Source organism: Bos mutus, chromosome 22 (assembly GCF_027580195.1).
Source record: "Bos mutus isolate GX-2022 chromosome 22, NWIPB_WYAK_1.1, whole genome shotgun sequence".
NCBI classification, from domain to species: domain Eukaryota; kingdom Metazoa; phylum Chordata; class Mammalia; order Artiodactyla; family Bovidae; genus Bos; species Bos mutus.
In genome coordinates this window covers 48,816,956-48,838,007 of record NC_091638.1, presented here as the reverse complement: position 1 = coordinate 48,838,007, position 21,052 = coordinate 48,816,956, and the positions used below count along the sequence as shown (strand labels likewise).

At 47.4% G+C, this 21,052-nt stretch overlaps 1 protein-coding gene across 1 annotated transcript in view; it reads left to right on the top strand.

Moving 5' to 3' along the window:
• Window positions 1-21,052, top strand: part of DNAH1 (dynein axonemal heavy chain 1) — an 80,351-nt gene that overhangs the window by 18,723 nt on the left and 40,576 nt on the right. Inside the window, 13 exon segments of the mRNA XM_070359417.1 lie at window positions 11,116-11,273; window positions 11,791-12,002; window positions 12,692-12,990; window positions 14,693-14,843; window positions 15,524-15,717; window positions 15,813-16,038; window positions 16,472-16,591; window positions 16,959-17,041; window positions 18,122-18,263; window positions 18,725-18,880; window positions 19,265-19,463; window positions 19,551-19,804; window positions 20,373-20,585. Of these exon segments, the coding sequence (XP_070215518.1) occupies window positions 11,116-11,273; window positions 11,791-12,002; window positions 12,692-12,990; window positions 14,693-14,843; window positions 15,524-15,717; window positions 15,813-16,038; window positions 16,472-16,591; window positions 16,959-17,041; window positions 18,122-18,263; window positions 18,725-18,880; window positions 19,265-19,463; window positions 19,551-19,804; window positions 20,373-20,585 (2,407 nt within the window).

Below are 21,052 nucleotides of genomic sequence, written 5' to 3'. Positions count from 1 at the left end.
ATTGCATTGTATTTTTCAATTACTTTAGGTATAGCTGATGTCTTTGGGATCTTAAATTGACCTATCCAAGAACAAGGCATGTTTGTCCATTTACTCAAGTCCACCTTTGTGTCTTTCAGGAGTGCTTTGAAGTTTTATTCATGTAGGTTTTGCATATTGCTCATTAAGTATTGGATTGACCAAAAAATTTGGTTTGCATTTTTCCATACAGTGTTATGGAAAAATCCAAATAAATTTTTTGGTTAATACAATATTTTATCTTCTTTGTTGTTATGAATAGGCTTTCTCTACTATTATGTCTACTGATTGATTTCTTTGTAGTAATTTACGTTCTGTTACCTTCCTGAAATCATTTACTGTTTGAGTTTATCATTGATTCTCTAGGGCTTTCTAAGTGCACACTATCTAGAAATAGAGATAGTTTTACTTATTATATTCCTATTCTTCTTCTGATTGGGCTTCCCCAGTGGCTCAGTGGTAAAGAATCCGCCTACAATGCAGGAGCCTCAGGAGATGCAGGTTTGGTCCCTGTGTTGGGCAGATACCCTGGAGGAGGGCATGGCAACCCACTCCAGTATTCTTGCCTGGAGAATCCCATGGACAAAGGAGCCTGGAGCGTTACAGTCCATAGGGTCGCAAAGAGTTGGACACAACTGAAGCGACTTAGCATGCATACAGTCTTCTAATTACTTTCTCTTGTCTAATTGCAGTCTCTAATTCCTCCAGTAACAATATTGGATAGTAGTGGAGACAGTAGGCATCATTACCTTATTCCTAATATTAGTGGAAATACCTCTAGTGTTTCTCCATTAAGAAAAATGCTAGCTTTTGGGTTTTGTTTACTTAATAATGTACCTGTTGATTTCTATTTTCTTAAATTTTTGTCATATATTTCTAAATACATTTAAATGTATTAAAAATGTCATACATTTTAAAATACCAGTGGAGATAATCATGTTTGTCTCCTTAGATCTATTCCTATGGTGAATTATATTAATTGATTTCCTAATATTGAGTTGGACACAACTGAGCAACTGAACTAAACTGAATATTGAAACAAACTTGCAATCCTTTAATAAATCTCACTTAGCCATGGTGTATCATTTCTTAATGTAGTATTAGGTTTTTTTGGTTAATAAGCTATTTAGAAGTTTATCATTGATATGTGATGTCGGTCTGTAATTTTTTTTTGTACTGTCTTTAACAGGTTTGAAGCAAAGTTATACTTACTTCATATAAAGAATTTTGACATTTTCCTTCAGTACTCTGGAACAATTTATATTGCATTGGGGCTATGTGGTCATCCTTTCATAAACCATTTGGACGTGGTGTTTTTTTAGTTTTTCTGTAACTTAATTTTTCTACAGAAATTGGTCTATTTAAGCTTTCTTTTTCCAATGGAGTCAATTTTGTTATATTTTATTTCTCTAGAAAATTATCATATTGTCTAGATTTTAATATATATTTGCATAGAAATATGCAATATGATTTAAAATCTTTTTCATTTTAACATTGCCTTCCTTAGTCACCTCTTATTTTGTAGAATTATGTTCTCTTTTTTACTTTATTAAGTTACTTGTGATTTGTTTGGATTGTTAATTTAAAAACATAGGATTTAGGATTATTAATTTGATTGACTTTATTACATCTTTATCATTCTACTTTTGTTTTTATTATTTCCTTCCTTTTGGCTTATGTTTTGCTATATTCATAGTCTGTGTGCACGTGTGTATTTGTGCTGGGTGTTTAATTCACTTATTTATATTCTTGTTGATAAATGGGCTTAAGACTATGAATTTTCTTCTGATAACTTTAAAAATGCAGTAGTCTGCTGATTCTGATATGTAGTAGTTCATTTTTTTTAATTACAAAAATTTGAGTTTTGTTTTCTATTTCATCATAGAGTTTAATATAAGGTTTTAACTTTTTTCCATATGGAAACTACGTGCTAAAATGTTAGTAATTTCTAGTTTTGTTGTATTGAGATCAGAGAGTGTTATTTTTAATATTTCTACTATATAGAACTTGCTGGTATTTTCTGTATGACAGTATGTGATCAGTGTTTGTGAATGTTCCACTTGCACTTGAGAAGAGGTGTATTCCTATGATAAAGGTACAAAAGTTTTATATATACGTCTACTCCATAAAAATCTACCTTATTGGTTATATTATTTACATCTTCTGCATCTTCACTTACTCTTGTCCAGTGAGAGAAGTGTGTTATATTATCATTATAAATTGATATTTTTAGCATTTAAAAGTATCCTTGATCAGGTCTAATGCTTTTTGACCTGAATTTTACTTTGCTTGATATCAGAATTGTAACTTGCTGGGTTTTTTTTTTTGCTGTTGTTTCCATTAAATATATGTATATAGATATAATCTTTGCCCCTCCCTCTATTTTCAATCCTTCTGAATTAGTTTGTTGCAGGTAGGTCTCTTGTTTTCACCATATAGTTGAGTTTTACTTTGTGAGTCAAACTAAGAATCTTTTTCCTTGTGAAAAGTGAGTTAAGCCCATTCACTTCTATGGATACGGCTGATAGGTTTGATCTCATCTCTGTCATGTTGTTTCACATGAAAATTATTATGCGTGTTATAATACGATACTGTTTCTTTCTCCTCATAATGCATTTTCTTTGTTCTTTTACTTAAAATTTTTCTTTTGGTATTTAGGACAGTTTGTACCTTTATTTTACTGGTTTCTTTTGTGCTTATCCTTTTACAGTGCTCATAATTTCCTGCTTCCTTATTTAACCTTCTCCTCTCCAGTCTGTCGTTTTTGATGTGTCTGCTAACCTTCTATTTCCTATGCAACAGTACTTGATCTTATTTTACTTATCTCATCCCTTTTCCCTCCCATTTTAAGTTGCCTTTTTCTAATTAGTGTTCTAAGATAATATTCTTCCACTTTCATCTCTCTGTGTTCATCTTCAATCTACTATATTAAGTATATGAACCCTTTTCCTGAAGTTTCCCCTGTCATCTTGCAGGAAAGGCGATACCCTCTCCCTTCCTATACCCTTCTAGGTTCTTGGCTGGGTGTCAGTGACAGAAAACAGATTAACAAGAGGGAAGCTTGTTTGAGTTTTATGTGACATGGGAGCATTCATATGGAAATAAGGACGAAGAGGTTAAACCTGAGTGCTTTTATACTGGGTTTGATGAAGAATGGAAGGTTTCAGGAAGTGTGATAGGACAAACGGATATGAACTGAGTCGCCCGGGGGAGCTTAACAAGGTCTGTACATTCCCGTTGCTCTTGGCCTCCTCCATCCTGGAGCTAAGGATGTCTCCTTCCTCCAGGTAAGGGGTGCTATCTCTCACTTGAGGGTCTTATGACCTGCTTCAGGGGAAGGTCAGAGAATCCTTCCTGCACCTTCTGTTTTTGTGATCCTTCAGCTTAGAACATTCTGTGCCAAGGTACCATGTTTTTGGGTGGTGTGTCCTGAACCCCATCAGTCTCTTGACTGGTTGAAGCTCCTGGAAGATTCCTTATAAAGGGCTCAAAGGTATCGTGTTAGAGTTCTTGCATATTTAAAACTTGAATGACAGCTTGACTGGATATAAAATTCTTGGTTCATATACTTTTGTTCCTTGCTTTTAAAAATGCTATTCTCTTGTCTTGCTTTGTATGTTCTTTTTGAGACATCTGATGTCAAAATCCCCTTCACTTGTAAGTTGTTTGATTTTTTTTTTTCCTTGGAGGCCTTGGAGACTTTTTTCATCTTTAGTCATTTTACTAGGGTACATCTTAGAGTTGATCATTCTGGATATTTTTTCCCAGGTACACAATTGGCCTTTTAAATGTTTAAATTCAGATATTCTTTTATTTCTGGAAAATTTTCTTGAATTGTTGTTTTAAATATTAGTTCTGTTCCATTGTTTTCTTTTCATCAGAGACTCCATCCTATCTTCCTCTCTATCATGTTGCTTCTTATTAACCTGTTTTTTAAAAAAAATTTCTTTTCAATTTATTTTTTTATTGAAGGATAATTGTTTTACAGAATTTTGTTGTTTTCTGTCAAACCTCAGCATGAATCAGCCATAGGTATACATATATCCCCTCCCTTTTGAACCTCCCTCCCATCTGCCTCCCCATCCCATCCCTCTAGGTTGATACAGAGTCCCTGTTTGAGTTTCCTGAGCCATACAGCAAATTCCCATTGGCTATCTCTTTTACACATGGTAAAGTAAGTTTCCATGTTACTCTCTGCATACATCTCAACCTCTCCTCCCTTCTCCCCATGTCTATAAGTCGGTTCTCGATGTTTGTTTCTCCATTGCTGCCCTGTAAATAAATTCTTCAGTACCATTTTTCCAGATTCTGTATATGTGCGTTAGAATATGATATTTATCTTTCTTTTAATGACTCACTTCACTCTGTATAATAGGTTCTAGGTTCATCCACCTCATCAGAACTGACTCAAATGCATTCCTTTTTTATGGTTGAGTAATATTCCATTGTGTATATGTACCACAACTTCTTTATCCATTCATCTGTCAATGGACATCTAGGTTGCTTCCATGTTCTAGCTATTGTAAATAGTGCTGCAATGAACAATGCGATACATGTGTCTCTTTCAATTTTGGTTTCCAGGGTATATGCCTAGGAATGGGATTGCTGGGTCATATGGTAGTTTCATTCATAGATTTTTAAGGAATCTCCATACCGTCTTCCATAGTGGCTGTATCAGTTTACATTCCCACCAACAGTGCAAGAGGGTTCCCTTTTCTCCACACCCTCTCCAGCATTTACTGTTTGTAGACTTTTTGATGATGGCCATTCTGACTGGTGTGAGGTGATAGCTCATTGTGGTTTTGATTTGCATTTCTCTAATAATGAGCAATGTTGAGCATTTTTTCATGTGTTTGTTAGCCATCTGTGTGTCTTCTTTGGATAAATATCTGTTTAGGTCTTTTTCCCACTTTTTGATTGGGTTGTTTGTTTTTCTGGCAGTGAGTTGTATGAGCTGCTTATTGTTTCATTTGCTTTTATTTTCTCCTATTCTGAGGGTTGTCTTTTCATCTTGCTTATAGTTTCCTTTGCCATGCAAAAGCTGTTAAGTTTAATCAGGTCTCACTTTTTTACTTTTGTTTTTATTTCCATTACTCTAGGAGGTGGGTCATGCTTTGATTTATGTCATCAAGTGTTCTACCTATGTTTTTCTCTAATAGTTTTATAGTTTCTGGTCTTACATGTAGGTCTTTAATCCATTTTGAGTTTATCTTTGTGTATGGTGTTAGGAAGTGTTCTAATTTCATTCTTTTACACATAGCTGTCCAGTTTTCCCAGCATCATTTATTGAAGACGCTGTCTTTGCCACATTGTATATTGCCTCCTTTGTCCAAATTAAGGTACCCATAGGTGCATGGGTTTATTTCTGGGCTTTCTATCTTGTTCCATTGGTCTATATTTCTGTTTTTGTGCCAGCACCATCCTGTCTTGATGACTGTAGTTTTGTAGTATAATCTGAAGTTGGGAAGGTTGATTCCTCCAGCTCCATTCTTCTTTCTCAAGATTGCTTTGGCTGTTCGGTGTCTTTTGTGTTTCTATATGAATTGTGAAATATTTTGTTTTAGTTCTGTGAAAAATGCCATTGGTAATTTGATAGGGATCACATTGAATCTGTAGATTGCATTTGGTAGTATAGTCATTTTCCAATATTGATTCTTCCTGCCCAGGAACATGGACTATCTCTCCATCTGTTTATGTTGTCTTTGATTTCTTTCATCAGTGTCTTATAATCTTCTGTGTACAGTTCTTTTGTATCCTTGGTTAAATTTACTCCTAGATATTTATTTCTTTTTGTTGCAATGGTGCATGGAATTGATTCCTTAATTTCTCTTTCTGGTTTTTCATTGCCAAAGCAATCTTAGTATATAGAAATGCAAGGGATTTCTGTGTATTGATTTTATATCCTGTAGCTTTGCTAAGTTCACTGATTAGCTCTAGTAATTTTCTGATACTATCTTTAGGCTTTTCTATGTACAGTATCATGTCATCTGCAAACAGTGAGAGCTTTACTTCTTTTCCGATCTGGATTCCTTGTATTTCTTTTTCTTCTCTGATTGCTGTAGCTTGGACTTCCAGAACTATGTTGAATAATAGTGGTGAAAGTGGACACCCTTGTCTTGTTCCTGATCTTAGGGGGAATGCTTTCAGTTTTTCACCATGGAGAATGATGTTTGCTGCAGGCTTATCCTGTATGGCCTTTACTATGTTGAGGTAGGTTCTTTGTATGCCCATTTTTTGAAGAGTTTTAATCATAAATGGATGCGGAATTTTGTCAAAGGCTTTTTCTGCATCTATTGAGATTATCATATGATTTTTATCTTTCAATTTGTGAATATGGTTTATCACATTGGTTGACTTGCATATATTGAAAAATCCTTGCATACCTGGAATGAACCTAACTTGATCATGGTGTATGAGCTTTTTGATGTGTTGCTGAACTGTTTGCTAAAATTCTGTTGAGGATTTTTGCATCTATGTTCATCAGTGATATTGGCCTGTAGTTTTCTTTTTTTGTGTTGTCTTTGTCTGGTTTTGGTATCAGGGTGATGATGGCCTCATAGAATGAGCTTGGAGGTGTTCCTTCCTCTGCAATTTTTTGAAAGAGTTTTAGAAGGATAGGCATTAGCTCTTCTCTAAATGTTTGATGGGATTCGCCTGTGAAGCCATCTGGTCCTGGGTTGTTGTTTTTTGGGAGATTTTTGATCACAGCTTCAATTTCAGTGCTTGTAGTTGGGTTGTTGATAACTTCTATTTTTCCTGGTTCAGTCTTACAAGATTGAACTTTTATAAGAATCTGTCCATTTTTTCCAGGCTATCCATTTTATTGCCATATAGTTGTTCATAATAGTCTCGTATAATCCTTTGTATTTCTGCACTGTCTGTTGTAACCTCTCCTTTTTCATTTCTAATTTTGTTGATTTGATTCTTCTCCCTTTTTTTCTTGATGAGCCTAGCTAAAGGTTTGTCAATTTTGTTTATCTTCTCAAAGAACCAGCTTTTAGTTTTATTAATCTTTTCTATTGTTTCTTGCATTTATTTCTGCTCAGATCTTTATGATTTCTTTCCTTCTACTAATTTTGGAGGTTTTTTGTTGTTCTTTTTCCAGTTGCTTTAGGTGTAAAGTTAGGTTGTCTATTCGATGTTTTTCTTGTTTCTTGAGGTATGGTTGTATTGCTATAAATTTCCCTCTTAGAACTGCTTTTGTTGCATCCCATAGGTTTTGAGTTGTCATGTTTTCATTGTCATTTGTTTCTAGAAATTTTTTAATTTCCCTTTTGATTTCTTCAGTAACCTGTTGGTTATTTAGAAACATGTTGTTTAATCTCCATGTGTTTGTGTTTCTTTTTTTTTCTCATAATTGATATCTAGTCTCATAGCATTGTGGTTGGAGAAGATGCTTGATACGATTTCAGTTTTCTTAAGTTGACTGAGATTGGATTTGTGACCCAAGATGTATATCCTGGAGATGTTCCACATGCACTTGAGAAGAAGGTGTATTCTTCTGCATTTGGATGGAATGTCCTGAAATAAATATGATCCATCTCATCTAGTATATCATTTAAGACTTGTGTTTCCTTATTAATTTTCTGTTTTAATGATCTGTCCTCTGGTGTGAGTGGGGTGTTAAAGTCTCCTACTATTATTGTGTTACTGTCAATCTCTCGTTTTATGTCTGTTAATGTTTGTCTTATATATTGAGGTGCTCCTATATTTGGGTGCATAGATATTTACAATTGTTATATCTTCCTCTTGGATTGATCCCTTGATCATTATGTGATGTCCTTCCCTATCTAATATTCTTTATTTTAAGGTCTATTTTGTCTGATATGAGGATTGCTACTCCAGCTTTCTTTTGCTTCCCATTTGCATGGAATATATTTTTCCATCCTCTCACTTTCAGTCTATATGTGTCGTTAGGTCTGAAATGGGTTTCTTGCAGACAGCATATATATGGGTCTTGTTTTTATATCCATTCAGCCAGTCTGTGTCTTTTGGTTGGAGCATTTAATCCATTTCTATTTAAAGTAATTATTGACATATATGTTCCTATTGCCATCTTCTTGTTTGGGGTTGATTTTGTAGATCTTTTTTCTTCTCTTGTATTTCTTGACTATATACGTCCCTTTAATATTTGTTGTAAGGCTGGTTTGGCGGTACTGAATTCTCTTAACTTTTGCTTGTCTGAAAAGCTTTTTATTTCTCCATCAATTTTGAATGAGGTCCTTGCCTGTTACAGTAATGTTAGTTGTAGATTTTTCCCTTTCGGTACTTTTAATATATCCTGCCGTTCCCTTCTGGCCTGCAGAGTTTCTGCTGAAAGATCAGCGGTTAAGCATATGGGGTTTCCCTGGTATGTTACTTGTTGCTTCTCCCTTGCTGCTTTTAATATTCTTTCTTTGTGTTTAGTCTTTGTTAGTTTGATTAGTATGTGTCTTGGCATGTGTCTCCTTGGGTTTACCCTGTATGGGACTGTTTGTGCCTCTTGGACTTGATTAACTATTTCCTTTTCCATGTTGGGGAAATTTTCAACTATAATCTCTTCAAAAATTTTCTCATACCCTTTCTTTTTCTCTTCTTCTTCTGGGACCCCTATAATTCGAATGTTTGTGCTTTTGATATGGTCCCAGAGGTCTCTGAGACTATCCTTAGTTCTTTTCATTCTTTTTACTTTACTATGCTCTTCAGAAGTTATTTCCACCATTTTATTTTCTAGCTCACTGATTCGTTCTTCTGCTTCAGATATTCTGCTATTGATTCCTTCTAGAGTATTTTTAATTTCAGTAATTATGTTCTTTGTCTCTGTATGTTTATTCTTTAATTCTTCTAGGTCTTTGTTAATCGATTCTTGCATTTTCTCCATTTTGTTTTCAAGGTTTTTGATCGTCTTTACTATTATCATTCTGAATTCTTTTTTAGGTAGTTTGCCTATTTCCTCTTCATTTAATTGGACTTCTGTGTTTCTAGTTTGTTCCTTAATTTGTGTAGTATTTCTCTGCCATTTCATTTTTTTTAAAAACCTTATTGTGTTTGAGATCTCCTTTTCCCAGGCTTCAGGGTTGAATTCTTTCTTCGTTTTTGTTTTTCCCTCCTAAGTTTGGTCCCGTGGTTTGTGTAACCTTCATACAGGGTGAGGTTTGTGCTGAGTTTTTGTCTGTTTGTTCTTCCTCTGATGGGCAGGGCTGAGTGAGGTGGTGATCCTGTCTGCTGATGACTGGGTTTGTATTTTTGTTTTGTTTGTTGTTTAGGTGAGGTGTCCTGCACAGGGTGCTACTGGTGGTTGGGTGATGCCGGGTCTTGTATTCGAGTGGTTTCCTTTGTGTGAGTTCTCACTATTTGATACTCCCTAGGGTTAGTTCTCTGGTAGTCTAGGGTCTTGGAGTCAGTGCTCCCACTCCAAAGGCTCAGGGCTCTATCTCTTATCCCCGGGGTCCAGAGTTTTTATCAGGGTCTTATTGACACAGAATTGAATATGACCATGTATGTAACACTGTGGTTTCCAAGTGTGATGACAGTTTAAAGGCTGGGGTAGCCCCTGATTAGTTCCATGGGTGCAGGCAAATTGTTCCGCTTCTCTGACCTTCAGTTTCCTCGTCAGTTCCAGGCTTCTTTCATCTCTCTTACTTTCTCCATAGTCCAGACTTAACTATCATCCTCTCTTGGACTGTGATAGAGACCTCCTAAATGCCACCTTTGTCTTTCCTGCCAGGCTTCAATTGATTTTGGTCATAAGACTTAGAGTGTGCTGTGAGTGTCCAGGAGTCTCCAGCGGAGACATGGGTCAGCGATGGCCTGCTGCAGGGTCAGGGGCACTCTGCCTGTTTTTAATTCAGCAACTTTCTGATCCTTTTCTGTTCTTTCTTCTTCTCATTTTTATTCTCTTGGTTATATTCCTAATTTTCATATATTTTTTATTACCTTTTAAATTTGACTGTATTCTTCCTTGGACACCTTATAATTATTTAGCTGTCCTTCGTTAGATAATTTAGTTCTATTTTTCACTGAGTCCAACTAAATATCATTTCTTTTCTTCCTATTATGTGTCCAGATGCGTGTTTGAAAAGATATACTTTAGTTTGAAGTGTTGTATTAGTTTTACTCTGCTTTATCTTTGTTGAAAGGTATGTGAGAATTTTCATCAAGTAAGGTGTTTTCTTTTTCTTACAGCTGCCTTATATACATATAGTCAGTCTTTCACCCACTCATTTCATGGATTTGGAAAGATGCATAAGATTTTTAGTTCCAGTGCGCCCTCTTGTGTTAGTATAGCAAACTGGCCTATTAATTTTTTAAAAAATACAGGGCCATGGTGTGTGTGTGTGTGTGTGTTGCGGGTAGGGAGGCGGGGAGAGTCATGTGTCCTCCAAGATTTTGTTCTCTCTTGCAGGATTCTTAATTTTCACTTGTTTTTCTAGCTGCCTCACACTCCCAATCTCCAAAAGACCCCTTTCCTGTTAACCTTCCCCCTTTATAAGTCATGCCTTTCGGAGACTCCTACCTTGAACGAGCACTGCTAAGTCCCTTTTAGTAAGCGCCCTGATGTACCTTGTTTGGTATTTTTGCAGTTAGGAAACATTTTCTCTTTCTGGAGGGGTTTTAGAGCCATATTGGGGCTACCACACTTCCCTCCCCACAGTAGTTTTTTTCGGACTTCCCTTGTTCTCCATGAAGGCTTGCAGCTGCAGTGTGAGCCAGAGTGCACCGAGAGTTGATGTTTATTTTTCTGCTTGAAGATAATGTGAGTTTGGATGCTGTCTTTATTCTAGTTATGCTAAAGGTGTACGTTTTGGTAAATATTATTTGTTCTTCTTGCTGTGGTTTTCCTTTTCTTTTTAAAAAAAAATGTATCTGGGGAGAGTTGAATTGATGTCACCATCATTACCTTGGTTGTCCACAATTCCATTTCTTAAGTTTTGTATCATTTAGAATATCTTTGGCTATAAATTACAAAGGTGCACGCAAGAATGCAGAGGGGACACCCTAAACTCATATCCCCAGGTCCGTGGCAGGGCAGAGCCGTGAGCCCAGCTGGCCTGCAGTACGCGGGTGGCAGGGTGTGTGGAGCTCGCTGACTCTGCCCTCTCCGCTCCCTGTGGGCAGGGTTCTGGAGCACCTCAGCAACCTCTCTAGGGAAGTAAACCTGGACTACGAGCGCAGCATGAACAAGATCAACTTTGACAAAATTGTCTCCTCCAAGCCAGAGACGTTCTCCTACGTGACTCTGCCTAAGAAGGAGGAGGAGAAGGTGCCTAAGCAAGGTGAGGGTGGTTGGGCAAAGGTGGTCCCATGGCCACCCCTGGCCAGAGCCCTCCAGCCCCTCCCTCTGGGACCTCCCTGTCCCCAGAACTCATCCCCTTCTTCTCCCTCCTGCTTGGAGAGCTGGGGTTTAGGGTCAGGGAGCAGGTGGTGGTGGAAGAAAGTGCTTCTGAAAAGTCTGGTGCAGAAGTGACTGGGTACATGGATGGGCCCAGGGGCTGTGTGCAGGGTGAGCTAGAGCGGGTGGGAGGAGCCCACGGTTCTTACCCACCTTGAAGGGGCCTGTGACCCAGAGTCACCTGGAGGGATTTGGTTTACCCATCCCAGAATGGGCACTTCACTGTGGGGCCTTTGGGTCACCCAGGTAGATGATGGGAAAGAAGATTTTCCAGGGACATGGGTGTCTCTTCCAGAGAGGAGGCAGGAATTGTCTCCCCATCATTACCTGGGAGATTGGCCCTGATCCCTGGCCCATCCAAGGCTGGTCTGCCACTGGCCCTTGCCCCCCCACCCCGGTAGGACTGGTGAGTGTACCCAGGTACCCCTTCCTGGAACAGAAGGCGGACTTCACCTTTGTGTCCCTGCTTACGCGGTCGGAGGTCATCACGGCCCTCAGCAAGGTGCGGGCTGAGTGCAACAAGGTGACTACCATGTCCCTCTTCCACTCGAGCCTCTCCAAGTACAGCCGCCTGGAGGAGTTCGAGCAGATCCAGTCGCAGACCTTCTCCCAGGTGCGTGGGCATCCAGGGGACGGAGGGCGGCAGCGGGCCAGGGCCTCGGAGCTGTTGGACACAGACAGGGGCCCTGAGAAGCCTGGGAGTCCATCAGCTGAGAGCTCCTGCTTTCCTTGAGACCAGGTCTTGCCTCTTCCTAGACCTTGCAGGAGACTGGGGCGGCCACCAAGGGGGTGGTTCATCTCAGAAAAGGACAAGCAGGCTGGGCACCTTTTCTAGTCGTGCTCTGTCCAACACTGGAGGCGTCTGAAGCAGACTCCTGGGCTTGGAAAGGGGAGCAGGAACCCCATACACCCCTATATCTACCTGAGCATGAGAGTGTGAGGGGCGAGGGGTGTACAGCGTCAAGGGAGACAGGCATGAGCCGGACTAGGAGGAAAGCGTCTTCTTCTCTGCTCCACTCTGTGCCTTGTTGTCTCTGCCTCATTCTCCGTGTCTCTCCATCTCTCCTTTGACTGCTGGGAAAGCCCAGCTTCTGCTGCCCCTCCCTCCTTCCCCTCTCCCCTCTCCCACAAGCCCTGGTCCCCGGTGGGGAGGCGGGCAGGGGGTGTGGGTTGGCAGGGCTTGGCAGTAGGCTGGGGTGGGGGGTGCCGGTCGTCTGAGTCTGGAGGGCCCCCCAATCGTGGCGGCTGCGGGCAGCGGGCCCCTCCATCAGGCGGCCTGGTGATGCCAGCCGTGGCCCGCAGGTGCAGATGTTCCTAAAGGACAGCTGGATCAGCACGCTTAAGGTGGCCATGCGCAGCAGCCTCCGCGACATGAGCAAAGGCTGGTACAACCTCTACGAGACCAACTGGGAGGTGTACCTCATGTCGAAGCTGCGCAAGCTGATGGAGCTGCTCAAGTACATGCTGCAGGACACGCTGCGCTTCCTGGTGCAGGACTCCCTCGCCAGCTTCTCGCAGTTCATCAGCGACGCCTGCTGCAGCGTGCTCGGCTGCGCCGAAGACATGGTCTGGGGCGAAGACTTAATCAACAGCCCCTACAGGTAGGGCTCAGCCGGGCGGAGCCACCTGTAGACACCAGCACTGTTCTTTCTCAGGCGCCAGTGGCTAGGGCGGTGCAGGGTTGGGGACACTGGGGCCGCCAGGGGCAGGGTGCCCAGCTCTGGCAGGTCCTGGATGCCAGGGGTAGGGGTTGCTCCCCTGGTTGCTGGGGGATGTCCCAGCACCTCTGGCTGGTGTGTCTTCTGGTGACCTCCATCTCTCACTCTCTCAGTCAGTCACTGAGTTCCCCAGTAGAGAAATGTTTATTACTTACTTTTCTCTTTGGCTGTGCTGGGCCTTCACTGCTGCACGCAGGCACTCTCTAGTTGATGTGAGAGGGGTCTACCCTCTGGTCGCAGTGCTCGGGCTTCTCACTGCGGTGGTTTCTCTTGTGGAGCACGGGCTCTAGAGCATGCGGGCTTCAGTAATGGTGGTGCCCTGCGGGTTTGATTGCCCCAATTCATGTGGGATCTTCCTGGACCCAGGATCAAACTGGTGTCCCCTGCTTTGGCAGGCAGATTCTTAACCGCTGGCCCACCAAGAAAGCCCAAGAAATGTTTTCTGAGCACTTGCCATGAATTAGGCAGCATTCTAGGGGAACAAGAAGGGCGTGACCCCCGCTCTCACCTGGGCACAGACAGCAAGCAAAGAAATAAACAGATACAGTCCTTGCTGATCTTGGCAGGGGCTGTGACAGACCTGGGAGAGGGGGCATTGGCAGAGGATTAGGGAGGACGTGGCATCTGAGCCAAGAACTGAGGATGAGAGGAAACCCGGTTAAGAGATGCTGGGGAAAGGGCACCAGGCAGAGTCACGGAAGGGAGAGAGAACTTGGAGCCATCACAGAAGGAAACGCCAGCAGCTTCGGCTAGAGTGGGGAAGGCAGGGAGAGCTGGTCAGGATGACACAAGAGAGGTTGCGGGGACCAGGCCAGATGATGCAGAGCCTCCTGGGGTTATGGTCGGGGGCTGGGTTTATTGTAAATGTGGTCAGCAGCCATCAGAGGGGAGTAATAACCTGAACTACATCCCCAAACCATGCTTTGGTTTTATGAGGATGAGCGAGGCAGAAGAGAAGTCAGACCATGGCTCTGGCCCTTGTCTAGACACAGGGTGATGGGCTGGTAGGGCAGATTGGGACAGCGCATGGGCCGCAGTGCTGGGGGAGGGCAGACGTGTGTGGGGAGGAAGCAAGGCTGACCCCTAGCGTTCACTGAACCCTTGTGGGGACTGGGGGGAGGCAGGGAACACAGAATGTCTGAGATGCTCATTCGAGGTCAGGGTGGTAGCAATCCAGAGCATGGGCAGGCTCAGTGGGGATCCAGGCTTGAGGGCCGTTGCCTGTGATGGGGCATCTGGAGCTAAGGGTGGTGGGCTCCCAGGGAAGGTGTGGGTGCGACAAGCGCCCAGGGTCTGGCTGACCTGCCCTGATGACCTCGGTACCGCGTGGAGGTCCTCCCTCTCCCTGGTGCCCGTGGGCCTCTGGGCAAGTGGCTGGAACAGAGGAGCCTGTCTGGCTGGTCTGGGTCTTTCTCTCTGGTAACTTGGCAGTTTCTGGGAAGAGGGCGCAGGCAAGTCTTACTCATGGAGAAGCTCCAGAGCCATCAGGCCACAGCACAGGCAGGGGCTGTGCCTCCTGCATGCATGCCTCTTCAGGTCCCTGCCCACTGTCCCCACCCCCTCCCCCCGGCCACTGTCCCTACAGGCCCCGCAAGAACCCGCTGTTCATCGTGGACCTGATGCTGGACACCTTGGGGGTGCACTACAGCACGCCGCTGGAGCAGTTTGAGACTTCTCTGCTCACCCTCTTTGACAAGGGCATCCTGGCCACCCACACAGTGCCCCAGCTGGAGAAGGTACAGTGGGTACTCGTGCCTGGGTGCTGCCATAGCGTCCAGGCAGCTCACCTCCACCATGGGCCTCCCACCCAGCTGGCAGCATGCTCAGCCCTGTAATTCTTGATTAGCTCATTTAGTCCCCACCACCAGCCGAACTGGGAACCATTAACATCCCCATTCTGTAGAGGAGGCTTGGAGAAGCCCAAGCTCACCTAGCTGCAAAGGGTCAGACCTGCGACTGGAGTGAGGCTCGCTCACTTCTGCCACGGCCATGTCTGACCCAGATCCCACCCAGCTCCTGACCTCTCTCTTCCCCTCAGGATATAGACACAAACCCACCTCCACTCTTGAGATCCCTTCTCAAAAGCCCTCATTCCTCATCACAGCACAGCCCGCCACGCCAGAGCCTCTGTAACCCAGTCCCCTCTTCTTTCCCTTGTTGCTTAGAGCCACCAGCAACGTGGTTGTCTTTTTGCCCTGGGGCTGAGCCAAGGAAGGCAGAGGAAGATGCTGCTGCTCAGTGGGCATCACAGGGCTTGTGTTAGTCCATAGCCCCATCTAGGGGACCCAACAGGAAACCCTCTCCCCTCACCACTACCCCCAGACTCCTGCCCACTCAGTCTGAACCACACTCCCACCCCTCTGCCCACCTGCCCTGTGGCTCATGCAGCTCTGTGCCCCTTCCCCCTCGCCCCCAGCTGGTGATGGAGGACATTTTCATCAGCGGCGACCCCCTGCTGGAGTCGGTGGGGCTTCACGAGCCGCTGGTGGAAGAGCTGCGTGCCGTCATCGCCAACGCAGTGCGCAAGGCCATGATCCCCCTGCAGGCCTACGCCAGGGAGTTCAGAAAGTACCTGGAGCTGAACAACAACGATGTCAACACCTTCCTCAAGTGCGTGCACGTGTTGGAGTGTGTCTGCCTGTCTGGGTGACCCCCGCCCACCCTCTCACCAGCCTCTGCCCCTCGTGGGTGCCTGCTGTCCCCAGGGCCTTCCAGACCCAGTGCCCATCAGCCGAGGAGGTGCGGGAGGTGGTGCTCACCCACCTGCACGAGAAAGAGGTCCTGGACAGCTCGCTGCCCAGCAGCATCATCATCGGGCCCTTCTACATCAATGTGGACAATGTCAAGCAGAGCCTGTCCAAGAAGCGCAAGGCCCTGGCCACTTCCATGCTGGATATCCTGGCCAAGAACTTGCACAGGGAGGTGGATAACGTAAGTGCCCGCCTGCCCGGCCCCAGCAACTGCAGCAGCACATGCACCCGTGCATGCAGAGTGAGGCTTAGGCGTGTTGATGGAAGGGTCTGGAAGTCTCCTTGCCTTGACCCTACCAGGGGTCCCCATGAGAGGTCCCAGGAGGTGGGGGCTGCTCTTTATTTCCCTGGACTTATACAGACCTGGGGACCCCTCACAAGGAACCCCCTGAGATGGATCAGTTCACAGAGCTGAGGGTGTGGTGCTGGTGCAGGAGGCTGGTGCAGGAGACATGCCAGGTGACCCTCAGCTCCCCAGTGAGCTGGCAGGGAGCACCCCTTCTCAGATTGCACTGAAGGATGTGGTGGGGTGGGGGACCAAGGAGGAGGAGCAGGGCCCTGGGAAGGCAAGAGAGGGGCCCGCGGCCTCCCCAGAGCCCTTCCCCTCCTGCCAGATCTGCGAGGAATTCCGCAGCATCAGCCGCAAAATCTACGAGAAGCCCAACAGCATTGAGGAGCTGGCTGAGCTTCGCGAGTGGATGAAGGGTGTCCCCGAGAAGCTGGTGGGGCTGGAGGTGAGACGGGCCCACTGGGAGCTGGAGGAGCAGGAGCCAGGAAGCTGGGACTGAGGGGGACACACAGAGGACAACTGGGCTCCGAGGGTTGGGAGGCTGGGTGCACAGTGGAGATTCGGAGCTCTGCTGTCTGGGAGGTCGGCAGGGCAGAGGGCATGGGTCGGGGGCTGGAGGTCGGAGATGTGGTGGCCACGGCCCCAGGACCCCCAAGCTCAAAGCTAGCCTTGCAGCTGCCATCTACTTCACCGTCCCAGGCCTCGCCTCTCCAAAAGAGGGCAGCCTCTCCATAGCACCCAACCACTCTGGGGAGCCTGGTCTGGTTATCCTCCCAGGCACACGTGGTTCTCATGGCTGCCTGTACATGCAGGAGCGGATTGTGAAGATCATGGGTGACTACCAGGTCATGGATGAATTCCTTTACAACCTCAGCACCGAAGACTTCAATGGCAAGTGAGTGGGAGGTTGGTCCCCACACCAGGTGGGTGGTGGATAGCAGGATATAGGGGAAAGAGGTACTGAACCACAGTGGCTGCAGGCCACACCAGAGATGCCCTGCTGAGATGCTAGAGGCCGTGGCTCCACGTGGGCCAGGGCCATCTGGCCAGTGGGGCGGAAGGAAGTCTGGCCCCCGTGGTCTAGGGACCCTGCTGCCCCCAGCCTATCTGCATCCTCTATCCCGTCATTGCTGATACACATGTGATCTCTGGGCTTACAATCCCCTTGTTTGTGGTTGAGGCCCGTGAGGGTCCCTGGGAGCACAGAGAAAAGACAAAGCCCAGCCTGATGGGTGGCGCCTGGGGAGGAGCACTGGCCCCCCCCACCTCAGCTCAAGAGCCTCGTGGAAAATGACCTCTGGTTGAGACAACCTTACTCAGGCCTGGAGTCCCCTTGCCCAGCTGTCGTACAGACTTGGGGTGCCTCCAGGTTGCTGGGGCCTGGGAGCGACTGGCACTGTTTCCTGGGAACCCTGCCCGGGAGCCCTAAGTCACCTGCTCTGTGGGACATCCTGGTGCCCAGGGCGGCCTCCCACAGGACCTGCAGCCTGAGGCCACCTGCATGCAGAATCCCTGAAGCCCACAGAGCCCCCAGGTCAGCCTGGCAGAGGGCATTGATATGAAGGAAGCAGGTCTGGTATCCCTGGCTGATCACCAAGGAAATAAAGGCTAGAGACTGGCACTTTGCCTCATCTGAGCTGAGGCCCCTGCAGGCCTGAGGTTTAAGAGGGAAACTCAGGATGGCTTCTCTCACGTCAGCCACCACTCCCTCTGTGTCCTGTTGTGCACTGGGCACATTGGGTGTGCATCTCCCTGCACGTTGCCCGCGACCCCAGGGCGGGGACCACTTCCCCTGCCAGGCAGCCGCACTCCGCAGGATGGCAGCAGCTGCCTCAAGGCTCACTTCCACTTCCCTGTTGCCCAGCCCTGGCTGCTCCAGCTGCTGCCCAGATCCCCCGTTTCCCCTTCAACCTGGCCTGCCACCCCATGATTTCAGTGTGACATCCCCACCATTCCCCATCCCCGCTCCATCCAGATGGGCTGCCAGCAACTGGCCTGCTAAGATCCTTGGGCAGATAGAGCTGGTGCGACAGCAACACTTGGAAGATGAGGAGAAGTTCCGCAAAATCCAGCTTATGGATCAGAACAACTTCCAGGAGAAGCTGGAAGGGCTGCAGGTGAGGCTGGGCTCAGGACGCAGACACACACACCCCACACCCCATACCCCCCTACACCCCTCCAGGTCTGCGCCTTGCCCCTCGCAGTCAGGAGGTGCTGTGTCAGTGGTTGCTGGACAAATGAACAAGTGGCTAAAAGAATGCACTGAAGGCCAGAGAGCTGCCTAGGCAGCAAGTTCCTGGGAAATTCAGGGTCTCAGAGAGCCCCAGCTCTTCTGCTGTATCCTGGTGCCCCAGTGGGCATGGCATTCAGGGCACCGGGTCTCATCTGACCTTGTCGTGTTACCAGGGGCAGTCAGCTGCCTGTGAGGGACCAGGAAGCACCCCCTCCAGGAGAAAGTCCTCTCCGAACTGGGAGATGTTGATGCTCTGGGGACCTCAGGTTCCCTGGATGTGCACAGGGATACATGGGCATAAGTGAGGCCGCAGAAGCCCCTGATCCCTCGCTCCTTGGCCCGCAGCTGGTGGTAGCTGGCTTCTCCACCCACGTGGAGATTCTGCGTGCGCATGAAATCGCCAATGAGGTGCGGCGGGTCAAGAAGCAGCTGAAGGACTGCCAGCAGCTGGCGATGCTCTACAACAACCGCGAACGCATCTTTGGCTTGCCGATCACCAACGTAGGCCTACCCGCCCTGGCACACTGTCCCCCATCCCCAAGAAAAGCTCAAGGAGAAGCCCCTGGCCTTTGCGGCCACCTCTGGAACCAGCCACCAGCTGGCAGGGCCCTGCCATTTGGCGGGGGCAGGACTGAACAGGCTGCCGAGATGAGCTTTCCCACCCTGTGGTCCCCAGGGCGAGGAGGCTGGCTGGACCCCCAGCAAAAAGCAGGAGGCTCAGCACAGACCTGGCTCAGCCACTCAGAGCCCAGACGTGGGGGAAGGAAGAAGGGAGGCCAGGCCTGAGTCCTTGGGGACTGAATCAGGGACGGCAGCCAGGAGCAAGGAAGTGGGGGCGGCCAGGAGGAGCAGCCCGGCCCAGCCCCAGTTCTTCTGCCCCTGCAGTACGACAAGCTCTCCAGGATGGTGAAGGAGTTCCAGCCCTACCTGGACCTCTGGACCACAGCCTCTGACTGGCTGCGCTGGTCCGAGAGCTGGATGAACGACCCCCTGTCAGCCATTGATGCAGAGCAGCTGGAGAAGAACGTCATCGAGTCCTTCAAGACCATGCACAAGTGCGTGAAGCAGTTCAAAGACATCCCAGGTAGGCAGCCCAGCCAGACCGCCGCTCCCCTCACCCCCACCCTGCCTCAGCCTGCTGCCTCTCACCCCTGCCTGCCCTCCCCTGCAGCCTGCCAGGATGTGGCCTTAGACATCCGGGCCCGCATCGAGGAGTTCAAGCCGTACATCCCACTGATCCAGGGGCTGCGCAACCCTGGCATGAGGAACCGGCACTGGGACGTGCTGTCCAGCGAGATCAACATTAATGTCAGGCCCAAGGCCAACCTGACCTTCGCCCGCTGCCTCGAGATGAACCTGCAGGACCACATCGAGAGCATCAGCAAGGTGGCCGAGGTGGCTGGCAAGGAGTATGCCATCGAGCAGGTGGGCAGCCCCCCGCAGGCCCTCCCTGCCCCACCCACATGCTGCCCGATGGTGTGGGAAGGTGACAGTCCTGGGCCCCATCCCTGGGGTCCCTCACCTCAGGGATGAGCTGCGTCTTATTAAGTGTGTTAATAATGTGTGTGAAGTGCTTGGCACAGTGTCCACCAGCCCCGTAATTACTCAGTTATTCCTCTCAAGTTATTCCTCCCTCAGGAATGTGCTGAGAGCATTGCCTCACTTAGCAGATGAGCAAATTAAGGCTCAGAGAGGTTCAGCAATTGGCCAAGGCGGCCTAGCCAGTAAGGGCTGGAACTGGGACCAGAGCTCCTAACCAGTGACTTAGCTGCCCCACAGCATACCAGTACATGCATCCAGCGCGTCTGCCCTGGATTCCGACGAGGGCCCATGGGGGACTTGTTGACTAGACAAGATGAGAGTTTACAGAGGGGGCTTGACTGAAGGTCCTGGTTGAGCAAAGCCTGACTTTTCCTGCCCAGTGCTGCTCAATGTGGGCCTGCTCTTTCTGGGGACCCAACCCTGTCTTATACCACCCACCCCCCACCCCCAGGCTCTGGACAAGATGGAGAAGGAGTGGTCCACCATCCTGTTCAACGTGATGCCCTACAAAGAGACAGACACCTACATCCTCAAGAGCCCAGACGAGGCCTCGCAGCTGCTCGATGACCACATCGTCATGACCCAGAGCATGTCCTTCTCACCCTACAAGAAGCCCTTTGAGCAACGCATCAACTCCTGGGAGACCAAGCTGAAGCTGACGCAGGTGGGCCTTCCTGCCCTCTCCTCCCCCACCCTGCCCAGTGCCCTGTCCCAAGGTGGCTCCTGATGATGTTCGGGTGGGGCTGGATGCGGTGAAGTGCCTTGCCCAGGTTTGTCCGGCTCCTGGCTCTCTGACAGGCCCCTCGGTCAGAGGAGGCGGACTAGAATGGGGCTCTCCATCTCTGATGTTGGGCTGCTGGAGTTGGCAGTTCAGGGCTTGGAAGTGGGGCCAGAGTTTGGTCCAAAGCTGCCCTTAAAGAGGAGCACAAGAGCTGCCCCCAGACCCCTGAGTGCTGCCTGGGCTTGGGGCAGCTGGGACCTCCAGGCTTGGGGCTTTCTGGGCTGGACACCACGAGGCCTGAGGCTCCTCAGTGTCTCTTCCCACTATTCCCTGAGCCTCCCACTCCCACTCCTGTCTTACTTGGAGCCGCCTTTGGGGGAGGGCACCAGGGCACTGGGGATCACTGTTCT